The sequence below is a fragment of the Pangasianodon hypophthalmus genome, chromosome 21 (genome assembly GCF_027358585.1).
Source record: "Pangasianodon hypophthalmus isolate fPanHyp1 chromosome 21, fPanHyp1.pri, whole genome shotgun sequence".
Lineage (NCBI taxonomy): Eukaryota > Metazoa > Chordata > Actinopteri > Siluriformes > Pangasiidae > Pangasianodon > Pangasianodon hypophthalmus.
Window position 1 is genome coordinate 3,733,229 of NC_069730.1, and position 21,414 is coordinate 3,754,642.

Sequence of the window (21,414 nt, forward strand, 5' to 3'; positions counted from 1 at the left end):
GCAGCAGGTTGACCCGGTGACGGAAACGCGCGCTCGGGTGCGAGTTTCTGACGCGCGCGCTTAGAGATCAGCTTACCTGTAATTATGGACGCGATTACCCGAGGAGCCTGGAATAATAAAAACAAGAAAAAGAGTCTGCGGGTGACGACGAGCCTCATAGTCTCGCGCGGTGAGGAAAACATCACCAGTTAGTCCCGAGAGTGAAAAAAAAAAAAAAAAAATTCAACCAAATATTTTTTATCCAAACGGTAAAATCCGGTCAGAGTGAAGCCGTGGATGTGAAGGTCTCGGAATCGTGCAGCTTCATCCCCGCTTCACGCGCCCGTGCTCATTCTGTCTCCTGAAACGATCAGTATCTCCTCTGATGGCTCCTAAAGATGCTCAGAACCATCACCCGGGAATATCCTACTGACTAACAGGCGTCCAAAAGTGCCAAGTCACGTCCCAGTGCGTGCGTAAGGGAAACGTTTTGAACCTGACGCGCCTCCGACGCTCCCGGCGCGCGCACTGAGCTGCACCGCACTGCACTGTGGGGATTTAATAGAAACTCCGCGCCTCCAGTTAAACGTTCCCGCGGCGCAGGAACCTCCTCCCGAGCAGGAACAGATCAGCCCCCACCACACACAGATATTTAAATCGCAGCCGAGGGGGTTATCATGCTCATCCTCCAAACCTTTTCTGATGGTGGTGGTGTAGGTCTGCACGCGCGCGGCTCTGTAATGAAGACTGTCTCGACGGGGGGTGAAATCCGAGTGTTTCCCTATCACATCTCCTCTTACCGCTAACCAGGCTGCAAAAGGAGCAATTCACGCGCCTGGACTGAGTGTGTGTGTGTGTGTGTGTGTGTGTTTTGGAGGGGGGGGGACACGGATCCAATCAGCTGTGCCATGCATTAAACATTACACAGGAATTGATGCAAAAGACCAAAGGCTACTCTTACACTGATTATTTTCTGTTATGCAAACAATTGCGCGTGACCAAATGAATACAGTAAACTTTTGCAACACTCCAAAGAAACCACTGGATAACAAATAAAACATGGCTTCAAAGAGTAATTCTAACCCAACCCGATTTTTTGTTGTTGCTGTTGTTAGGAAACTGCGTTTTCTTTCATTTTATTGCAAAACATTAAATCTGAAACCACCAGGGACTGTTATGAGGAGGGAAACACTGACCACAGTAATCTGATCCTCTAGATGGCACCAAAGAGAACTTTTGCACGTGGAATAATTGGTAGAGATGAAATCTTTTAATACTTCTATTGATTTGGTTTACTGCAAAACCAAAACATTAGATCCACACAGCCAGGTGGAAGTGAGTAGCAGACGCTCGCCTGGTGTGTCCTGTGTGTTTGATGCTGTAGGTGTGTGTGTGTGTGAGAACAGCCGGTCACGCTCGTGAGAGGCGCAGACTCCTGGACTCCGCACGGTCAGCTGTCAGGAGGACATGCGCGCGACCCGTGACCTGCTGCAGGACAGAGTGGGGATGTGCAGGGATGCAGCCACGTTTTTCACCATAAAATCCTCCCCCACAACCTGCACTGAAAAGCTCAGCATTAAAATTGCTTCCTCCTGTCCACATATATAATGCAACCCGACATTATAAAGCTTATACCTGACATTACTGAGAGAGAGAGAGAGAGAGAGAGGTGAAGAACGAGAAACTGAGCTACAACGAGTCAGTTACGACCACGACCACACTGGACCTTAGACTGCATCATATAATTTTAAATAACCCAGAGACCAAGCTCCCTTCTTAAAGGATTACTTCAGGGGGAAAAAAATCCATACTCTAAATGTAGCTCAGCACTCAAGACATGTGGAGCATAACATTTGCTTCTTTAGTTTGGGACTGAAGCTATAAGACTAGGAAAAGAAATTCTCATACTTTTGCTTAAACCATCTTTCTTAAGTTACACAGTCAAACTCATAACCAATTTCATAAGATAGCTTGGGGAGTCTGTATTTGCAAATTCAAGTTCAAACAGGAGCCATGTCGTCATCATCATCACCATCATCACTTCCTCTACAATTCCGCCTTCACGCATTTGGTGCACTAGAACAAAAAAAGAGATTTTGTTTGTCTAAAATGGCCTCCACAATGTGACAGCGTTCATTCATTCTTCTTTAGTAATCACTTTATCCTGATCAGGGTCACAGTGAATCCGGAGCTTATCCTGGAAACACTGGGTGTAATGCTGGAAGAATTCACTCCCGATGGAACACCAGTCCATCGCAGGGCACCTTGCACACACATGTTCACGCTTACGGGCAAATTAACAGGCATTTTGCCTTTAATGGCATGTTTCTGGACACTTGGAGGAGAGTGGCAGTAAGTGCGAAATTGTGTAAATTAGAATTTTTACCATTCCTATTAACCATTCCTTTAAAGCGTGTCAGTTTATCACTAATTAAAATAAAGATGCACACAAACCCATCACTTCAGCAAGCATTATATATCATTGCTCAGTTAATTGTGAATTCCAATAACTAAAAATCTGCCCAAATAATAAATAAATAAATAAATAAATAAAGTAACCAGTTTTGCTGCAGATTTGTCAGCTGCACATTGATGCTACAATTCTCCCATTCTACTATATTGCAAAAGAGCTCTATTAGATTCAGATGACTGTGGTGACTGGGGATGGCATTGAAGTGTGTGTGAAGTTGTCATGCTCATGGAACCAGTGTGAGACGACTTTGTGCTTTGTGACATGGTGCAGTATTATGCTGGAAATAGCTGTTAAGGAATGGGTGAACTGTGGCCATAAAGGGATACAAAAAAAAAAACATTCCCCACACCATTACACCACCACCACCACCTTGAACTGACGACAAAAGGCAGGTTGGGTTCATGGATTCATGTTCTTAGTGCCAAATTCTGCCCCTCCCACCTGTAACAGAAATCGAGATTCATCAGACCAGGTGATGATCTTCAAATGTCCAGGTTCGGTGAGTGTGTGCCCACTGTGGCCTCAGATTCCTGTACTTGGCTGACAGGCGTGGAACGCGATGTGGTTTTCTGCTGTTGTAGCTCATCCGCCTCAAGGTTTGACACGTTGTGCATTCTAAGATGCTTTTCTGCTCACCATGGCTGTAAAGAGTGCTTATAAATGCTTTATGCCCACAAGGTCAAATTTCTTACCTTATCCCACTGTTTTTTTTTTTCCAGATCAATAAAACAGATAGCTGTAGGATCTCATTATTGTATTCCTTTATTATGTATCTAAAGGTCAGCGATATAAAACAATAGTTGAGTAAATTATAACAGGACAACTATGTGCTTGAGGTATTACATTAACCCATGGGCTCTCTGAGGTGGCGCTGTTTTATAAAATCTTGCCATGTGGTATAACAGACTATAAAATTGGTTTGGTTTCTAATGGCAACCCATTTCGGCTGTTCTTTACACACTAAATGATTAGTTCACAAGCACATAACGTTGCAATAAGAACCATATAATATACAGTGATCTACTCCATTTGGCCGTCAAAAGCTGCTATAAAAAATAATACAAAACCTTAATTCAAAACCTGTACTTTTATTCTTGGCCACGCTCTAAAATGGCTCTGGCACTAATTTACACATCTATTACAAAGTTTCCGAATTCTTCTCCAAAGTGGATGAAAAGTGTTTTCTTTTTAAACAGATTAGCTTGTAATATGCAGTAGTATATGTATTCTGAATAATAATTCAGATATAATTCCAGAATACTGTAAAAGAACATTTACAAGCTGTAAGCTGTTGTGTCTAAAAAGAAAATGTATCACTATAATATTTAACAACTGGAACCCACCTCTTTTATGTACACCCTATTGTGCATATCCTGATGCTGTATATGGAGGCTATGCACTTGCACACATCAGACATACACACAGTGGTATCCAATAGCAAAACAGGGCTGAAGGAAAAGGGTTAAAGTGTAGGAATTAGGGCCTGACTGATGGATCTAATACAATGAGCCGAAGTTAAAGGTACAGTCTGTGATTTTGGTGCATGCATTTAATGTTCCTTTCAATAGCCACGCCCACAGAAGACAGCAAATCACTCACATCACTGCGACAGCTCATGTTATTGATTAAAAATTACAATATAAGGATAAATGTACACAACTTCTTTTTTTTTTTTTGGTGTCTCCTTCATTTTCATGCTTGGGAGTTTGTGCTGTTACAGGAAAAATAATCAAAAACATGAAGGAGAGTTACTGTTACCACCCTGAACTTTGATTATTTTCCAATAACAGCACATCCTGAAGAGGATATTATATGTCTTGTCAGCCATACAAGTCCTTGTGAATTAGTTGCTACTATAGAAACGATAATGTATCAGAAAGAGTGTTAATGTAAACTGTGATTTTGTGAGGTGACCGAAAATTAACCAACAACTTTTGACCCATTATAATGTAGAATCCTGAAACTCTGTATCAGTCAGGCCCTAATAGGAGCTCTCTTACTAAATCTTGACTTAACTGTGTAATGTCACCAAAATGGAACTTACCCAGGTATCCAGAAATCCTAATGTCACACACTCAAGCTTAAATCACGCTCGACTTACACTGACACATTACAGACGAAAAAGACAGACGCAGTGGCCCTAGGCGACCCTAAAAGAAACCCGCTGGCCCTAGGCGTGGGATTGTCACTGCTTAGTTTGCTGCAGCAAATATGCTGACTACAATGTCTACAGTCTGGACTGAGCAATACACAGCTGCTGCAAGTGTGTGTGTGTGTGTGGGTGACAGAAAGTGACGGGGAGAGCCGGAGAGACACAATATACATGTGTATGTTGGGAGGTGGTACAGTATGTGGTGGGACAGACATACAGAGACAGACAGACAGACAGAAAAAGAAAGAGAGAGAGAGAAATAGAGAGGGAGAGATAGAGAGGGAGAGATGGCCTCAGTGGACCCGTCTGTGGCTCGACTCGGGTTATTTTTAGAGCTGGGGAGGTGGCTTGGTAGGGCGTGCTGCCCATGAGGGGGCGAGAGAGTCAGAGAGAGAGAGAGAGAGAGGTTAGAGTTAGACGTCACGCTGGCCCGGCGTGGGTGGCTTGGTTAGCACTGTGGGTTTCAGCCTGCATTCTCCGATCGCTGTCTCTAAAATAAACTGAGCAGAAAGTTTCCCACTTGCTTCTGTTTCCTTGATGGAGAGGAAGCTTCACGGTGTAACACTCTCTCTCGTCTCTGGCACTGAGATGATGATGAAACAGACGACAGATGCTGTGGTCTCGCTGGAAAACAAGCGCTAACAAATAGCGACAGCGACGCTCAGCCTGTACTTATATGCTGCCTATATGAGGTTTCAGCACAGGGAATGGGAAAAGCCACCCAAACTGATGGTGTGTGTGCATGTGTGTGTGTGTGTGTGTGTGTGTGTGTGTGTGTGTGTGTGTGTATGTGCGTGTTGCATCTGGTCAGCCGTCCCCCACTTCTTTCTTTTTCTCTTTGGACTTGACTGAGGGCTTTTTGGACACCTTTACTTTCTCTTTCTCAGGCTCGAGCGCAGAGTCGTTCTCCCTGCTCGATTCTTTCTTCGACTCTTTGAACTCCTTCTTTGACTCTTTCTCCTTGGTTGGCTCTTTTGAGTCCTTCTTGATCTCTTTTAACTCCTTCTCTGAATCCTTCTCTTTCTTTTCTTTTGATGAACCTGTGTATGGTTAAAAAAAAAAAACAGATTTAAGAGAACATTGAAAATCAGATCAAATTTATTTCAAAGTCATTTATTAAATCATTTATTAAATTTATTTCAGATCAAACCCATTTTTCTTTTTTCCTTTGATTTTAACGATTCCGATAGCATTTTATTTACACTTTTTTGCTGTAAAAACATTTTCAATAATAGATAGAGAATTGTATATGTAATATAATTAGAGATATTTACATATGGGGTGTTTGTATATTATATATCAAAAACATTTTGATGTATCTTTTGGCCATTAATGTTTGCAGCCTGAATTTTGCAATGAAGATTAATAAGATTTCTGAATAAAAATAACATTAGGAAAAAGAGCAACAAATAAATAAATGGTGTAAGAACAAATTGCTTCATTTGCTTAAAAGTTTTTGCCCCACAATATCTCCAAATTCAACACATTTCCATTTATATCTTAAATTAGTCAGGTCTAAAATTAGTGTATTTAAGTGTAAAAATGATTTGCATAATAATTTTTTTATTTCATTTCATTTTCTACTGCAATATTTAAAAATTATATTGTTTGAATTATTTATGTTTTATTTTTACATTTAATTTGATAATAAATTTTAATCATATACATTTTTAATGAAATTTTATTTTAGTTTTTTTAAATATTATGTTGTTCACAATTTGTTTTTAGTATCTAATAACAGGATTATTATTTTGTAATTACCACACGCTCTTGTTTAGCAGACCTCATGTATTAAAAAAAAAAAGGTGGGGGAAGGACAACAGCAAGGTGAATTATTTCCACTTGGTTCGTGTTATCGGGTGTCGAACCGCAGCTACATTTAGAGGTCAGAGATAACATTGAGATCGGGGAATTTAACCGATTAAGACGGACGCACTAATGTATTATGGATAAGTGTGCATATACATACACAAACACATACGCAGAAGCAGCAGTGCTTCCCCCACACACACTGAAAATAAAGCACATTCAAACATAACATCTTTGTTGCATATGCTTATCGTTGTGCAAACACACACACGGTATTAACACAGCGTGTAGAATGTAGTTGTGTGTCCGTGGCCCAATTAAGCCGGTGTCTGCTGTCAGCTCCCACGGGGAAAAGCTGCGAGTTTGGCCTGTCTCTCTTTCTATATCTCTATCTCACTGGACCTGGAGGCGCCAAGCGCGCAGGTGGGAGGATTGAGACTCGTCCCGGGGGGTTAAGTGTTGGGGTGTGTGTATTAGTATCACGGGGTTAAGGGCATGATCCCATCGTGTGTGTCTGATTCTGACAGACGTTTCTACTGCCTGCTGTGACTGACAGAGTGACAACAGCACCTGACGCATAACAAAGAAACGTGAACACACACACACACACATACACACGCTCAGGTCCCTCTCAGCAGCTGATCGGCTTACTGATAAGGTGAGAACAGGGCCGTCCAGTCCCAGCGATCGCTGTCGCTTATTAACGTCTAGTAAAGCGTCCTGTGTTTGTTTTCCCGAGTGACCGTTTTAGAGAAGTCTCATTTAGCTCTACATAATATAAATGTTGAGATTACATTCGGACTGAGAGAACTTTAAGTGCTCCCATATGACGGAAACCTCAGCATGCAAATGAGTTCCCGTGCGGCCACCAAACCAAAACAAAGAGGGCGAGATAAGAAGAAATACATACAGGAAAAACTATAGAGAGGCTCGTAAAAAAAGCCGCATGGGCAGCACAACAAAGCGACACGTGTGATGTGAGGCGGAAAAGCACTAATAAAGTTGGAGTCTATATATAAGCAGAGGCGGTTTCAAGAGCGAGTAGAGCCAGTGCCAGGCCAGGCACCAACAAGCCAGACCCTTAGATCTTTTACAGCTAATTAAAGCTGCAGTATGTAACTTTGTTAAGAATAAAGAATTACTGTATTTAAAATACTGAATCAAAAGAGTTATTGAAGCAGTAGAGGAAAATTCTCTAATACATGGTGCTCTTGTTTTACAGCAACTTAGGCTGGAAAGTCTAAAATATGGATTAAAACTCAGAAATATTGGGTTGGATTTGAGTCTATGGACTGCCACAGCAACCTTAGCGAAATCTTCCAATTATCACATCCCAAAAGTCCCCCACTGCAGCTTTAAATTTAAAAATCTGAGTATGCACAAGTGTGTGTGCTGACTAAGACACGTTCTCTCACACATCACAGTGATTCACTGAAATGAAAATTCTAGACCGAAACAGAAACTTACTTACTAACTTGCACTGAAACGTTAACACTTAAACATTTTTAAAAATAATTCTTATACTTATTATCAATTCGTTGTTTTACTGCTTTTTATGCTAAATCAACAGTTAATTAAATAAATACCAGGTAATGAAAAACACTTTATTATTTGACATTACTCTTCAAAACCGAGCTAATATATAATAATTTTATAATATAATAATAAAAATAATACCAAATGCATAAATAGAGCAAATATTAATTTCATGAAATCTAAAACTCAAATATTTCAGATGGTTGATTTTAGGACATACGCTACGTTCACGCAGGCAGCAATTTTTACGCCTCATGACACTCAGATTGCTCTACGTTAGTCCCTGTGGGCGTGTCTTATCTTTAGTTTACTGCCGGTTGCCATGGTTTCACTGGTAGCACCAGGCTAGTGCAGTATCAGAACAAACTAGCTACAGAATGCAAATAAAACCACCCATTTGATCTCTAAACAATTCCAGACTATGATTGCTCAACTTTGTTGTGTCGCTTAAGGTCGCTTTTCCTAATATTGCTTGAAATCATCAGCTCTCGTTGAAAATAAATGGCTTCCAGATGCTTGGTCGTGTCGCAGCGCAGGGTTAACAACTATGCCTCATTTGTTTGTACTATGCAACAGTTATATAAGAAGTCTTCACTTTAATTTTCACCATTTTGATTTTAAACTTTAATTTGAAATTCATTTTAAAATTTTAATAGATTAATCAACTTAGTAACTTAGGAACTGAAAGAATGGAAATGTGAACATACGTGTGTGTGTGTGCGTGTGTGTGTGTGTGAATGGAAATGGAGAAGGCACTATGTCACAGGTCACGGGTTAATCCTGTGCTGTCAGGTAGCGGCAGGTCTAATCCTCACAGCTACTGTGTTGGAGTGTATGAGCGCACGTCAAGGGGAAGCTGAGGTGTGAGTTCACGACACTGTAAAAAAAGCAGAACTTGTCATAATCTGTGCTAGTTAACTACGATTAGATTCGACTTCATTGTCATTGCTCGAGTACAAGAAATAGTTTAGCATCTAATCAATCATATGTAGCACTCCTAATATTAAAATAAAATTAAAATAAATAGAAATGATCAGCTTTACAATCTGACAACAATTGCGAGGCTGCAAGGATCGCAAAATATCTTTTAAAAAAATCACAAACAGTTAAGAGTTAAACACAATCAGCGCCATAATAATAATAATAAAAAAATTAAAGTCTGGAATAGCTGAAAATTTGTCAGGAACCCCATTTCCTTGTCCTTTCCACATCATGCTACAGAAGGGTCATCTATAGAAATACATTACGATGAGATCTTATAAAAACTGACTGTGGATTTTTTGGCTTTGAATATGAATATAAAAATCTACGTAGAACCTGAACAGTCAATCATTCCGACATATACAGACGGATAAATAATAACGTGGTTGCTGATGAAGTCTGTAGCTCACTAAATTAACACACATCTCAAACAATGCAACACACACACACACACACACACACACACACACACAAGTTTACAAGACTAAACAGACCCTCCAGTTAGCATGTATCTACCAGTGGAACATCTTCTGTGTCACCTCACATGTTCTGAGCATCAAAGTGACTTTACTGAAAAATGTGTGTGTGTGTTTCTTCTACAGTACAGCGCTATCTCATCAGGCACCACCACGAGCGCACACAGAAAGAAGAACAGCGGTAAACAGTTTGATAACGCTGGTCGAGGACAAAGCACATATCGGCGTTTCAAAGAGTCGATTTTCCGCTCAGGTGGGTGTGTGAGACTCTGGCGGCCGTAGTCAAAACACACACACATGGACACACAGAGCGCCTGCATGGCCCTCCGGACTGTTCGATGCGGGAGGCTTCTGTGCTCTTCCCACTGTTTTATAAATACTGTGGCTCTGCTGGCCGACTCTCGACACCGCGTGTGTGTCGCTGTCGCAAGCTAAAAGTGGAAGCCATGGGAACTGTCCAGTCAGTGTGTGAATGTGTGAGAGCGTGTTCTGAGAGATTCGACTTTCTGTAAAGAAGGAGTTAAAGAGAAGATGAAATACATGTACAGTATGTGAAAGGAAGAAGACTTACTAGATACTACTTGAGACACACTCCATCAAAGAACTCATCTAGTTTATGGCACTCTGGTGTGTTAGACACCTGCCTCTACCCTCTGCTTTCATAAATGTGTGGCGGCCCAGGAAAACCCATCGTGTGGTGAAATTTTTACATTTTCTACTACATATAGTTCTGCAAACTAGAAAAAGGCTTTTATGAACTGAAATATTCTTTTCATTTGCATGTATCAAAGTTCTAACATTGTGAAAACCCCTAAAAGTGAAAAAAAAAAGAAAACTGCATTTAAAGATCTCATTCTGACGGTGGTGCAGGAGCAAAAACGAGAACGGAATGAGAAATGTGCCGCTACAATCTGAATTTAAAATGTACAAATCTGCATTTCATGCCATGATTAGAATTCATAACTGAAGTTTTGTATGCCTAAGTTTGTGTGCGAGGTTTCAAATTCAATTTTATAATAATAAATTCATATTTATTATTTTGATTTTAAATTTAGATTATAGTGGCACACTTCTCATTCAATAGAAAAAAACAACTTTCTTCAACTTTCTTTCAAAACTAGACTTTCTTTTTTGGCCGTTCATTCAGCCACATGAATATTTGACAGGTTTTCCCAGGCTGCCACACAATTTATAACAGCATAGGAAAACTTCTTAGTATGTGACTTAAATATGTAACTATTTTTTTCTATATTTAATATATATTTTTTGCTATAGTGGCTTTAAAAATGCTTGGATTAAAAACTCCAGATTGTATTAATATGCAAAATTAGAAATACCTCCAACTGTGCACACACACTGCCCCTTTACCTGGTAAACCTTCCTTACATTTGCATATTAAACCTAACACGCTCCGTATTTTGTGATGCACGTAACTTGTTCAACACTAGTTCAGATTTTCCAATGAAAATTCCAGGTATCCCTCTTGGTAAACATGGTAACAGTGCACCGTCGTTAAATTCAATTGCTACGAATTGTTTTCCATAAGTTTCTTTATAGAAAGGTGGGATAGACTGGGCATGAAGCTGGAGGCTGATAGATACAGTGTGTTTTTTTCATGGTTAGATGGTCAAATGGCAGGACTCACTTTATTTTATAGCTGTACTTCCATATTCAGCTGGAAATCTCTCATGAATAATTGAAAAATTAAAAATTGTCATGGTGGATCTTGGGAATACTGGGTGTGAGGCAGGAATACACACTGGATGGGTTGACAGTCTATCACAAGGCACCATGCACACACTCTCATTCACACCTTGTTTCAAGGCAGTGGTAAATCCGTGGTTAAAACTCTAAGTGTGTGATCAGAAGAGTTGAAATTCCAGGACTGCCAAAGATGGACGCACCTTTCCCAAGAGGAGAATTTTCATGAGAACATGTAACACACCATTGAAACATAACACATTTTAGTTGGCTGCAGTGGTTAAAGCTTTCAGCTCATGATTGGGATATGGCAAATTCGAATCCCATAATAAAATGCCTCTGCTATCCGGGTGGGAAAGATGGATTCCTCTCCTTCTGCCTCCAGGCAAAGCAACATTAGTCAACTGTGTGCATCTGTGAGCTCATGTACACAGAATAAGGCAGTCAACGGATGGGTGGGAATTGGATATAAATAAATTAGCGAAGTAAATTGGGTCAAAAAAGAAAAACATAATATGTTATCTGGAAAGGAAGCCACAGCTGTAATGTTACAATCAGTAACTGATTAACATGTTCCTGGTAAATCAAAACAGACTGAGTAAATAAAGAGAATATAATTATTATTCAGCCTGGATTTTATACGAATCTTCAGTGTTTTTTATAGCGTAATCTTTTCTATAAGGACATTCTGAGATTTTAGATCAACAACAGTTGATAGATCCTGATGAAATCTCTTTGGAAGACCTAATCGCTTACATCATCACTGTTTGTAAACAACAAAATGATAAATCGTCATATATTTCTTGTAGTGGGAAGAAACTTTCATTGAGGTCTGGAGGCATCTGCAGTGAATTGTCTTCGATGGGAAATGTTTATATGCAGTCAAACTGAGGCAAACGGAAAAATCGCAGAGCGTGGCTTTAAGTTTAAGAGTTTAGGATCTTTCACATTTTCACTGTTAACTTTCCCACACAGGGAACCACATACTGCACATTATACCCCAACGTTCACTGTACTTACGATCTCTGTCTAAAGTCATAACCTTGACAGTAAACAGCGCAGGAAAGTTCCAGGTGTGGAATAAGTGAAGGATGATGAAGTGGATCTCCTGTCGTGGACTGCTTGGGAAAAATTCCCTTCGTTTTTATTCACCGTAAATAGGAGGGATGAGCTTGTTGACGGCGACTAACTGGGAATTTTTTTTTAACGAAGGATAGCAACTCACAATGGCATGTGCCAAAGCCAGACGGGTTGTGGTTTGTGTGTTTGGGCAGAAGGCGAGACTTGGGGGGGAGTGTAAAGGAAAGGATGTATGGATGGAGACAGACAGAGGGAGAGAGAGGATGGTTACAGCGGTTGGCTTGTTGTGCTGATCTGGTTTCTTAATACTATTCCTGCTCTTGGAATGCAGGCGTGGGGGTTGAGGAACCCAGTATTGCTGATCCGTCTGTGTATTCTGGTGAAAGCTTCTCCCACTGGGTAATTAACTCGAATAGAGCTCTGAGCACGCAGGAACGCGCACCTGCAAAATGCAAACAATCGAGGTGCACCAAGAGGAAGGACTTTGCGCAATCTTTGTTTGCTCTGGCCGCTCTTAGCACTCGAGGGTGTGGTGCGAGTGTGATCATTCCCGTGGTCAGCGGAGATATTTTCTCTCTTCTTGTCAACGCCCTGGTACGCAACGTCTCTCCCCTTTACACACTTGCAACTCTGGTCTACTGTCTTGGGGTTTGCAAAGTCTGCATTCTACCCACACAGAGCTCGACCACATCTAAGACAAGTTAATTCAAGTGGTAGGCCCCGTGGACACACGCATACACACAAAATCTTAAGTGTGTAATCACGCAAGCTGACACACACATTGCGAGGAATGCTTAAAAGCACCGTTATATTTGAATGTTTGCATGAACACACACACACACACTCAACAAGTCAGGTTTGCATTTGAATATGTGCACAAAGAAACCACACAAAAAACATACAACGCACAAAAGAACCACACATGCTAGATTTCTACAGCACTAAGCCGACATGTTCTGTCTCTAGAAAGCCACAGGCTTCCTTTGTTGCGGCAGCATGTTTGAAAAATCGCTGCAGGGAATCCAAATGGGTTTTTACCACTTTGCTGCTTCACACTGGCAATGCGTCTTCTCGTAACCACCAAGCCACCAATTTCACAGAAATCCAACCACCAGCACACAAAAATATGCATGTCTGGGTTTACAAAAATGGGAATTTTTTGCCCCCTTGTTCGCATATTTCAGCTCCACTAAAACCTCAAACAGGTGCTGTGAGCTGTGACAAAAAGTCCCGATTATTTTAATCATTTCCTAAAATGAATTTCCATGTATTCATTTTTCTGTGTTTGTGGCTGGACACTGTGGGCAATGGTTGCCTCCCAGGGTCAGACTGGATTTTATCACTGCAGGCGTTATTTCAGACCCCGAGGCAGCCTCCTCCCTTTGCTGCAGCCTTACAGAATCATAAATCTGCTGGCGGTTCTATCCTCCCTTTCTCTGTATCTTTTCCTCTATCTCGCCCTTTCTCTCTCTTTCTCTGGTGCTATCTGTATCACCTCTGGGCTGTTGGATGGTTTTGTCAAGAACACCTGCTCCACTGAAAAATATGATGTGTTCTTTCTTATAAGGGAGTAAAGCATGATGAAAATTTCAAAAAACCTCTTTTGAATCCACAAAGAATCCACAAAGTCCCCTCTGTTGTCATGAAGAATTTCTGGTGTCTAGACCTATTTATCTTTGGGTCTTACACCACAAAACCCTATAAGCATTGTGCAAATAAAGCAATAGACACCCAACAATCTCCAGGATGCATGAGAGTCAAGTAGCTTGATCTATCCAACCTATCAAGTTAAAGCCACCTTGCGCGGAAACATTTTTTCTGTTGTTTTGCAAGGCACTGTTTTGATTCTGCTGTTTCCCACAGGGTCAGATCGGCCTTTACAATCTAATGTTAACTTCAATAGCTATGACAGGCATGTCATAAAACACCAGATATCATCACTTGACTAAACAGGGAAGGGAAAAAAAATGAAAGTCTTATTCTTGGCCAGACGGACGATTTCTGTTTTTGGTCATGAATGTAGCAGCAGCTTGCCGGTCAACCTTTGCCAAAGACACTTTATAAACCATGTGGCCTTCTTAAACGAGCAAGAGGGAAGAAAAAAGGGCAGGAAATAGTTTAATGTAGAATAGAAACAAAAGAGACATTATGTCAGGAGAAAATCAGAGAACGAAATCCATTTCTTTCTTTATGTTTTCTCTTGGTGCATAGGTTGTATGATTAGGGGGCAAGTTAGAACCCTTGAAGGACTATGATCCAGTGGTCTAACATAAGGTCTTGTGGAGCTGACATGATTTATGACCGACACGAACCTCTAGCACGTGAGATGGCTTAACTGCAATATAAAGTGTGCCTTAATTCAAGGTGCTTTAAGTCTACTGCCTACCAAAAATGCTTCTTTGGCCCAGGCAAGAAGTGCTAGATCTGCTTCCTAAAGAACATTCTTCAAAACGTGTATGTGGTATTCCATGGCAAAGCGATTAGGATAAAGTCTTGGCTCTATGACAAGGACGGTGTCAACATAAGGTTTAGCCAGACGGGAGCTTGGAGTCATTTTAGATAAGCCAACACAGAATTGAGGTACTTCCTTGGATGTATGCTCACACTTATTATACCATCCATCATCCCGGCTTGATCAAATCTCCTTGCAGACATGAATAAGGCTGTCACTGGGCCAGACAGATAGACTGGACTACTGTGGCCCCTCATGACAGGCACATTGTGTGTTCTGATGTGGGTGGGAGCATTAGAGGTAGTGGCGAGTGCTAAGGAGATGAGATTGGAGATTCCGCAGCAGATCATGCGGCTGGAAAAAGCAGGAATGTCTGGTTCAAAGCTGTTGACCAAGATCTCCATAATAATCCATAACAGTGATCTTACTTACTGTGCCATGACAGAGAGATAGATAGAGAGAAAGCGTAAAATAAAGGCCAAAGGTATGTGGACACCTGACCAATCACACACTTTTTGAATATCCCATTCCAGATTGAGTCCCCCTTTGCTGTTATAATAACCTCCACTTTTCTGGGAAGCTTTTCCACTAGATTTTGGAGCATGGCTGTGGGGATTTTTGTCTATTCAGCCACAATATCATTAGTGAGATCAGGCACTGATGTCGGGCAAGGAGGCCTGGGGTGTAGTCTGCATTCCAATTCATCCCAAAGGAGTTCAGTGGAGGTCAGGGATCTGTTCATCCACACCAACCTTAGCAAACCATGTCTTCATGGACCTTTGTGCACAGAAGCATTGTCATGCTGGAACATGTTTGGGCCCCATAGTGAAAGGAAATCTTAATGCTACAGCATATAAAGACATTTCAGACAATTCCGTGCTTTCATCTTTGTGGCAACAGCTTGAAGAAGAAGCACATATGGGTGTGATGGTCTAAATACTTTTGGCCCTATATTGTATCTGCATTTGGATTTAAACCAAAAATGGTCATGGCCTAAAAAGTTGGAAATATCAGCACTGTCAGCACAGTGTGTGAACTCTCAATCTCTGCTACATCAATCCAAGACATTATTGCTCTCAATTAGAGGATTTTTTTGGATACTTTACAGTTGTTATTTTTGTTTCTGCCTGTGATATTTTCTAACAAATTTAGTTGTCTCTATTTTCCAGAATATAAACAAACTGGTAGCCTAATTAAACCATCACAACCCTGACCAGGCAGTTACTAAGGAGGAATGAATGAGTGCTGTAAATGTATTCCATGAACATGGACTTTCTTTGTTCTGCAAGCTTTGTATCCGATCACTCGTTTATGCCCACATAAGAGTAAAAACCTCCTTGCACAACTTTTTTGTGATATCCCACAGGATCCCTGTCCTTTACAGTGCACCTCCTATTTATATCCATATTTGTATCTGTTTAAAAACACATTATTTGTTCAATCCAAACAATGTATTCATATACGGTTACATCCATAGACATCCAAAGATTTGTCCAGATTCTTCCAGGTTTGCTCAATAATGAGGTTATTGCTCCATGCCACTGCTTATTAATGTTAAACACAAGAATACAGATTCATTATTGTGTATATGTGTGTGCCCAGGTGGAATTGCTGACCACACATAACCATCTTTGAGAAATCCACCGCAGACATATTTCCCCCTTTTCCCCTTCAAACAGTGCTTTTCTTCATGCCTGTGGAATCCCACTTATTCTGAATGACCAAAATTATTTGTGACTAATTGTTAACAAATGGCCAAAACCCGGGGGCGGAGGTAGCGTTTTGGCTCCGAGCTTCTCGATACATTAGCTTTATTGAAAAAAAAAAATTGGAAGACATCCATCTTGTGCTCTGTTAATTAGCTTTGTAAATGGGCCAGCGTGTGGACTGGCTGTGTCCTCGTGTTATTTTAACTCCCTGAATGGTGTCAGAGTCGTGGCTGTGTGAAGTTTTAAACATTTCCTCAATTGCTCTGGAGGGTGAAGGCCTATAGTGCTAGTAAATTAGACAGTACAAAAAAAAATTGAAAAATGATTATGATAACAAGCCAACATGACTTTTTTTTGTATATTCCAAAATCATAATAGTCTCTAACCTTTTACTTCTTAAGTACCTGTTTTTGTTTGATGGATTTTCAGACATATCATGTAATACCAACTTAGGGTGTCATTCAACATCAGAAATTCTTCAGGTTTTCTGCAGAAGGTTTTCCAAAGACCTCTCTAGTAATGTCAATAGCAGCATAACATGAGACGTACTGTCTTTGTGTGTGTGTGTTTTTAGCATGTTATAAAATTGCTAACATGATATAAATGCCTGGAGAGTTTTGTAATTTATTTTTGCATCCAGTCATTTCTGGGTTTTTTTTTTTTTTTTTAAAGAATTCAATACGCATGCCCTTATGGCTTTGACATTTTCTGGACAAAATACACTGTGGTTTGAACATACCATCTGTCTGCTATTCTAGTAAATCCACATTTGATGTCTGGAGCTTTCTTTTTTTTCCCAACAATCCAACAACCCGTCCACGTTTGCATAATTATCACTTGGCATCTACGTATATTGGAGGTAATTTAGCTCAGTACTGAGCTTAAATTTGATTAGATGTAGGCCTGCAGCCAGTATGCAGTAAAAATTCAGGCCTACTTAATATTATTGACTTTTTGATGTTGACTTTTTTATTTGGCTACCTTTGTGTTTTGAAAATCTTGTCATCGTTGCAGTTCAACAAATAATAAGTAATATGTAAAATGACCAACCAACAGACATATTTGCTTGTTCAATCTATAACTCTGACTATACAGTTTGCTGGGCCACAACCCAACCTTAAGAAGACAACACACATTTAAGAAGACTCCTCTTATTATATAATGATAAAAATAAATGGAACTCTTTTCCTGGTATTTTTTTTTTTTTTTTTTACATAAAGTGTATACCATCCTGTTTTAATCTTATGTACAGCTAGATGTAGTCATAACAGGATACAAGTAACAACGCTAAGTATTCCGTATATTAAAAATGAAGTACTCATATTCAGTTCGCAATACATTATGAAAAGGCAGTATTCAGAATAGTCACTCTGAATTTTAATAAGGAATACTTTCCTAATCCATTTCATTTTAAAGAAATAAATACTATCATCACTGTAGGTTAATTATGCAGACGCACACATTCCCTTTGGGTGCAGTTAGTCATGGATTCACATACTTTTTATGTGAATTTTCCTCTGCTATAATCTAATTTGAGGTAACATGAGCATTGGTGCACATGTTGGAGCTCATGTGTTTCCATCAAACTGAATATTAGCTAATGATGGATCGGTGCCGTGAAAAATGGGACGGTGAGCGGATAGAATCTCACACAGCCGAGCTTTTCCCTACAGTGCTCCAGCTTACAACGCCCTCGGAGGAAAAATCACTACATGGATAGTTTACTTTATACCACAGAGCTGCTGAATTTTCAGTCAGAAATTGTCGATTAATTTGTTCACAGCATAACATAACAGCAGCTCTGACAGTAGTGCTGACTGTACGGAAAATCACAGGATTATATTAGCGCGCTCGTTCTAATACATTCTATAGCGGCAGCTCATCAAATAGGGACTTGTTAAATGTGTGCATTTTGCATTTTTGGAAGGAGTCTCCAGTGTCAGCACTTTGTAATTGCTATAACTAATTTTTCCAACATGGGGGAGTCTTCAAGACTTTTTCTAGATTCTAGATTCTAGACGTTGCAGGGAGCAACTGTTTATAGCTGTGAGAATGTAAGTGATAACAGGAACTAATGACATTAAATTAATAAAAAGTACTATGTGTCGTTCTTAAATAAACAAAAATTGTTAGTGTTGGCAAGTTACTGTGGTATAAAAGAAATAAAACACATGCTGCTATAAGAAAATAATTAACATTGGGTAATTCCGTTTCATGTCAGACCAAATCACACCACCCTGAAGTTGATTATTTTCCTATATCACAAAACCAATCATGTTTCTGTAAATCAATTCATCTTCCAGTCCTCGTAATCTGTAGTTTGCACAAACACACTAAATATAGGTGTGTGAAACTTTAATAAAGAGAAGTGTCCTTGTGTGTGTGTGTGTGTGTGTAACTGTGGTTATAGAAGAACAGAGAGTGCTTTGTGCATCTCTGTGCCGTTCTAATACCGCAAAATGATGACAAGAATCCCTAGCTGTAGGGATCACGGGTCTATGGGGTTACACACAGCCCTCCGCTGCTATTATCTGTCATCTGCGCTTGGATTGAGCGGATTAAACCTCAGCGGTGATAAGGCCATCATTTTGTGCTCAGTCCAGAGATGGAAAAAAAAAATAATGCAATGATTGGACCAGGATCTCACATCGCTGAGTGAAAATATGTTTAACAGTAATTAATAGAGAAGTCGCTATGAAATGGCTTCAGAGCTGTGATTTGACTCTGTATGTTGGCATATTCCCTTTTGAAACAGGAAGTCAGATTGACGGTGTGTTCAAGTGCTTGACAGCCAATAGCACTTGAGAGACGCCATGCCCCCGCCCAATCTAAACAAACTTTACTAATTTAGAGCAAGACATGCCCCTGGGGGCAAGACATATATGCTCGAGAGAGCATTTAAATGGCTGAACAGGAAGACTAGTAAAGGATGAGTCATCAAAGAATTCTAATCTTCATTAAACCGAATTTCTAAAACTACTTTTTGTGGATTTTTAGATATACTAGATATACTAGATATACTATCGCATTGGTGTCCATAACACAGAAGAACAGGTACAAAAAGCTCTGAATCCACTCATTTTAATTTCAAGGGCACAGTAAGTGTGAACGCAAGTTAAAATCCTGGGACAAATGATGCAGAGACCTAGTACAAATCCCAGGAATGTGAATGTGTCGTTCTTTAATAAATAAATTGCTGTTGTACAAGAGGAATACAACACTCGGGGACATGCTGTAATAGGAAAATAATCAACTTTGGGGCGGTAAGAGTAACTCTGCTTTGCATCAGGCCAGATCACCCCACCCCGACATGGATTATTTTCCTATAAGACCATGCACCCAAGTGTTTTATTCCTTATATAGATAACAGAGATTCAATGCAACTGTGAAATAACACACATGTTAAATCAGTAAATCATCAAAAGTTGTTATAATTATATAATGACAATGATTCTGTTGCAATGAATGACAGTCCACACACACACACACACACACACACACGCAAACACTCCTGCCACACCCAGCACACTTCCACCCAGTGCGTATTTTATTTGTCTGGGTTGCTAGTGAGCAGAAAACTGTTTATTTAACTAGCCTCATAGTGTGACAATTGTTTTTACAAGATTTCTGATTAAAGCTACACACAAAAGTCAGGTGGGTGCCAATTTTGACAGTTACAATATGAAAATATTGCACACGCCTACAAGCACACGCACACAAACACACACACACACACACACACACAGACACACACCACACTTGTGTGTCTCATCATCACAATAGAATCAAATGACGATTATTGTCCTGCACTCCCTTGGTTTCTCCACCACACCTATGGCTGTTGTCTCAGGTTCTCAGTGTGTGTGTGTGTGTGTGTGTGTGTGTGTGTGTTGGGGGTGGGGTTAGCAGATTACATCAGCACATGTAGTCTGCATTACAGGTCGATAAGATCTGGAATTGTTTACTGGCTCTGTGTGTGTGTGTGTGTGTGTGTGTGTGTGTGTGTGTGTGTGTGTGTGTGTGTGTGTGTTACAGCTGTAATGGTAACAGCGATCTGAGAGAAATGTGAGTGACTGTCCACAGACCACAAGAAAGTCAGTAAAGGAGAGAGAGAGACAGAGAGAGAGAGAGAGAGACAAACAGACAGACAGATTGAGAGAGAGAGAGGGGGAGAGAGAGATAGAAAGAGACAGAGAGAGATAGAAAGTGGAAGAGAGAAAGACAGACAAACAGACGCAAAGCAAGAGTGACAAAAAGAGAGACAGACAGAAAGAGAGACAGAGACTGAGAGGCAGAGAGAGTCATAGAGAGGGACAGAGAAGGACAGAAGGATTGAGAAAGAGAGAGAGACAGACAGATTGAGAGACAGACACAAACACGCAGCAAGATTGAAAGAAAGAGTGAGGAAGATGGGGAAAGAGATAGAGAGACAGAGAGGCAGAGAGAGAGAGAGAGAGAGAGAGAGAGAGACAGGGAGAGAAATGCAAGGAGAACAAAAGTGATATGAAAAACATGAGAATGTTAGTGGTAACTGTGTTGCAGGGCACATTTACACACACACAAACACACACACACACACACACACACACACCTGGGGATGGTGTCTGTACTCTTTGTCTAAAGCGGAAATAAGGTCACACTGGATATCACTTTAAGACATCAATGTTAACAGGAAAAATGAAAGACTCCTAGCATTAACACACACACACACACACACACACACACACCCCTTAACCAAAAGAGGAGTCCACGAGCGAGTGAAGGCGTAATTAAAAAGTCTTCTGTGCGGCGCTGGGTTTCCGGCTGTAAATCTCTGAGCCCCTTTCTTGTGGAAGTCTACATTCCGTGCGGAGGCTGGTGACACGCAGTCGTAGCCAAACAATCCGTCCTAATCTGCAGCGAGCCGGCTCGTCCTACTCATCCCTAATTGTGCCGTAATTTGTTTGGCATTTGCTGGGCTTTTGCGGCTCGTCTCCTCACCAGGGACCGTGGGCCCTGTTCTGTGATTTCTGCTACGCTTCCGGGCTTGGGTCCAAACTCACACACACACACCATAAAACCATGTA

At 40.5% G+C, this 21,414-nt stretch overlaps 2 protein-coding genes across 5 annotated transcripts in view; both read right to left on the reverse strand.

The window, feature by feature from the left end:
* The window catches only part of bmper (BMP binding endothelial regulator), a 23,538-nt gene extending 22,723 nt beyond the window's left edge, over positions 1 to 815 (reverse strand). The window contains exon 1 of the mRNA XM_026941429.3: positions 77 to 815. Within this exon, the coding sequence (XP_026797230.1) occupies positions 77 to 182 (106 nt within the window). The 5' untranslated portion in view covers positions 183 to 815. The remainder of the gene's footprint in view (positions 1 to 76) is intronic.
* Positions 816 to 3,065: 2,250 nt separating this feature from the next.
* Positions 3,066 to 21,414, reverse strand: part of bbs9 (Bardet-Biedl syndrome 9) — a 115,677-nt gene continuing 97,328 nt past the window's right edge. For 2 of the 4 annotated variants that reach the window (XR_008300685.1, XR_008300684.1), the window contains exon 24: positions 5,507 to 5,644. Coding sequence is in view for 2 of the 4 variants with exons in the window: in XM_053227711.1 (XP_053083686.1) it covers positions 5,412 to 5,644 (233 nt within the window). In the remaining 2 variants the exon portion in view is untranslated. Of the gene's footprint in view, positions 5,645 to 21,414 lie in introns of all 4 variants that reach the window. The other 2 variants (XM_053227711.1, XM_053227712.1) reach the window with 2 other exon arrangements.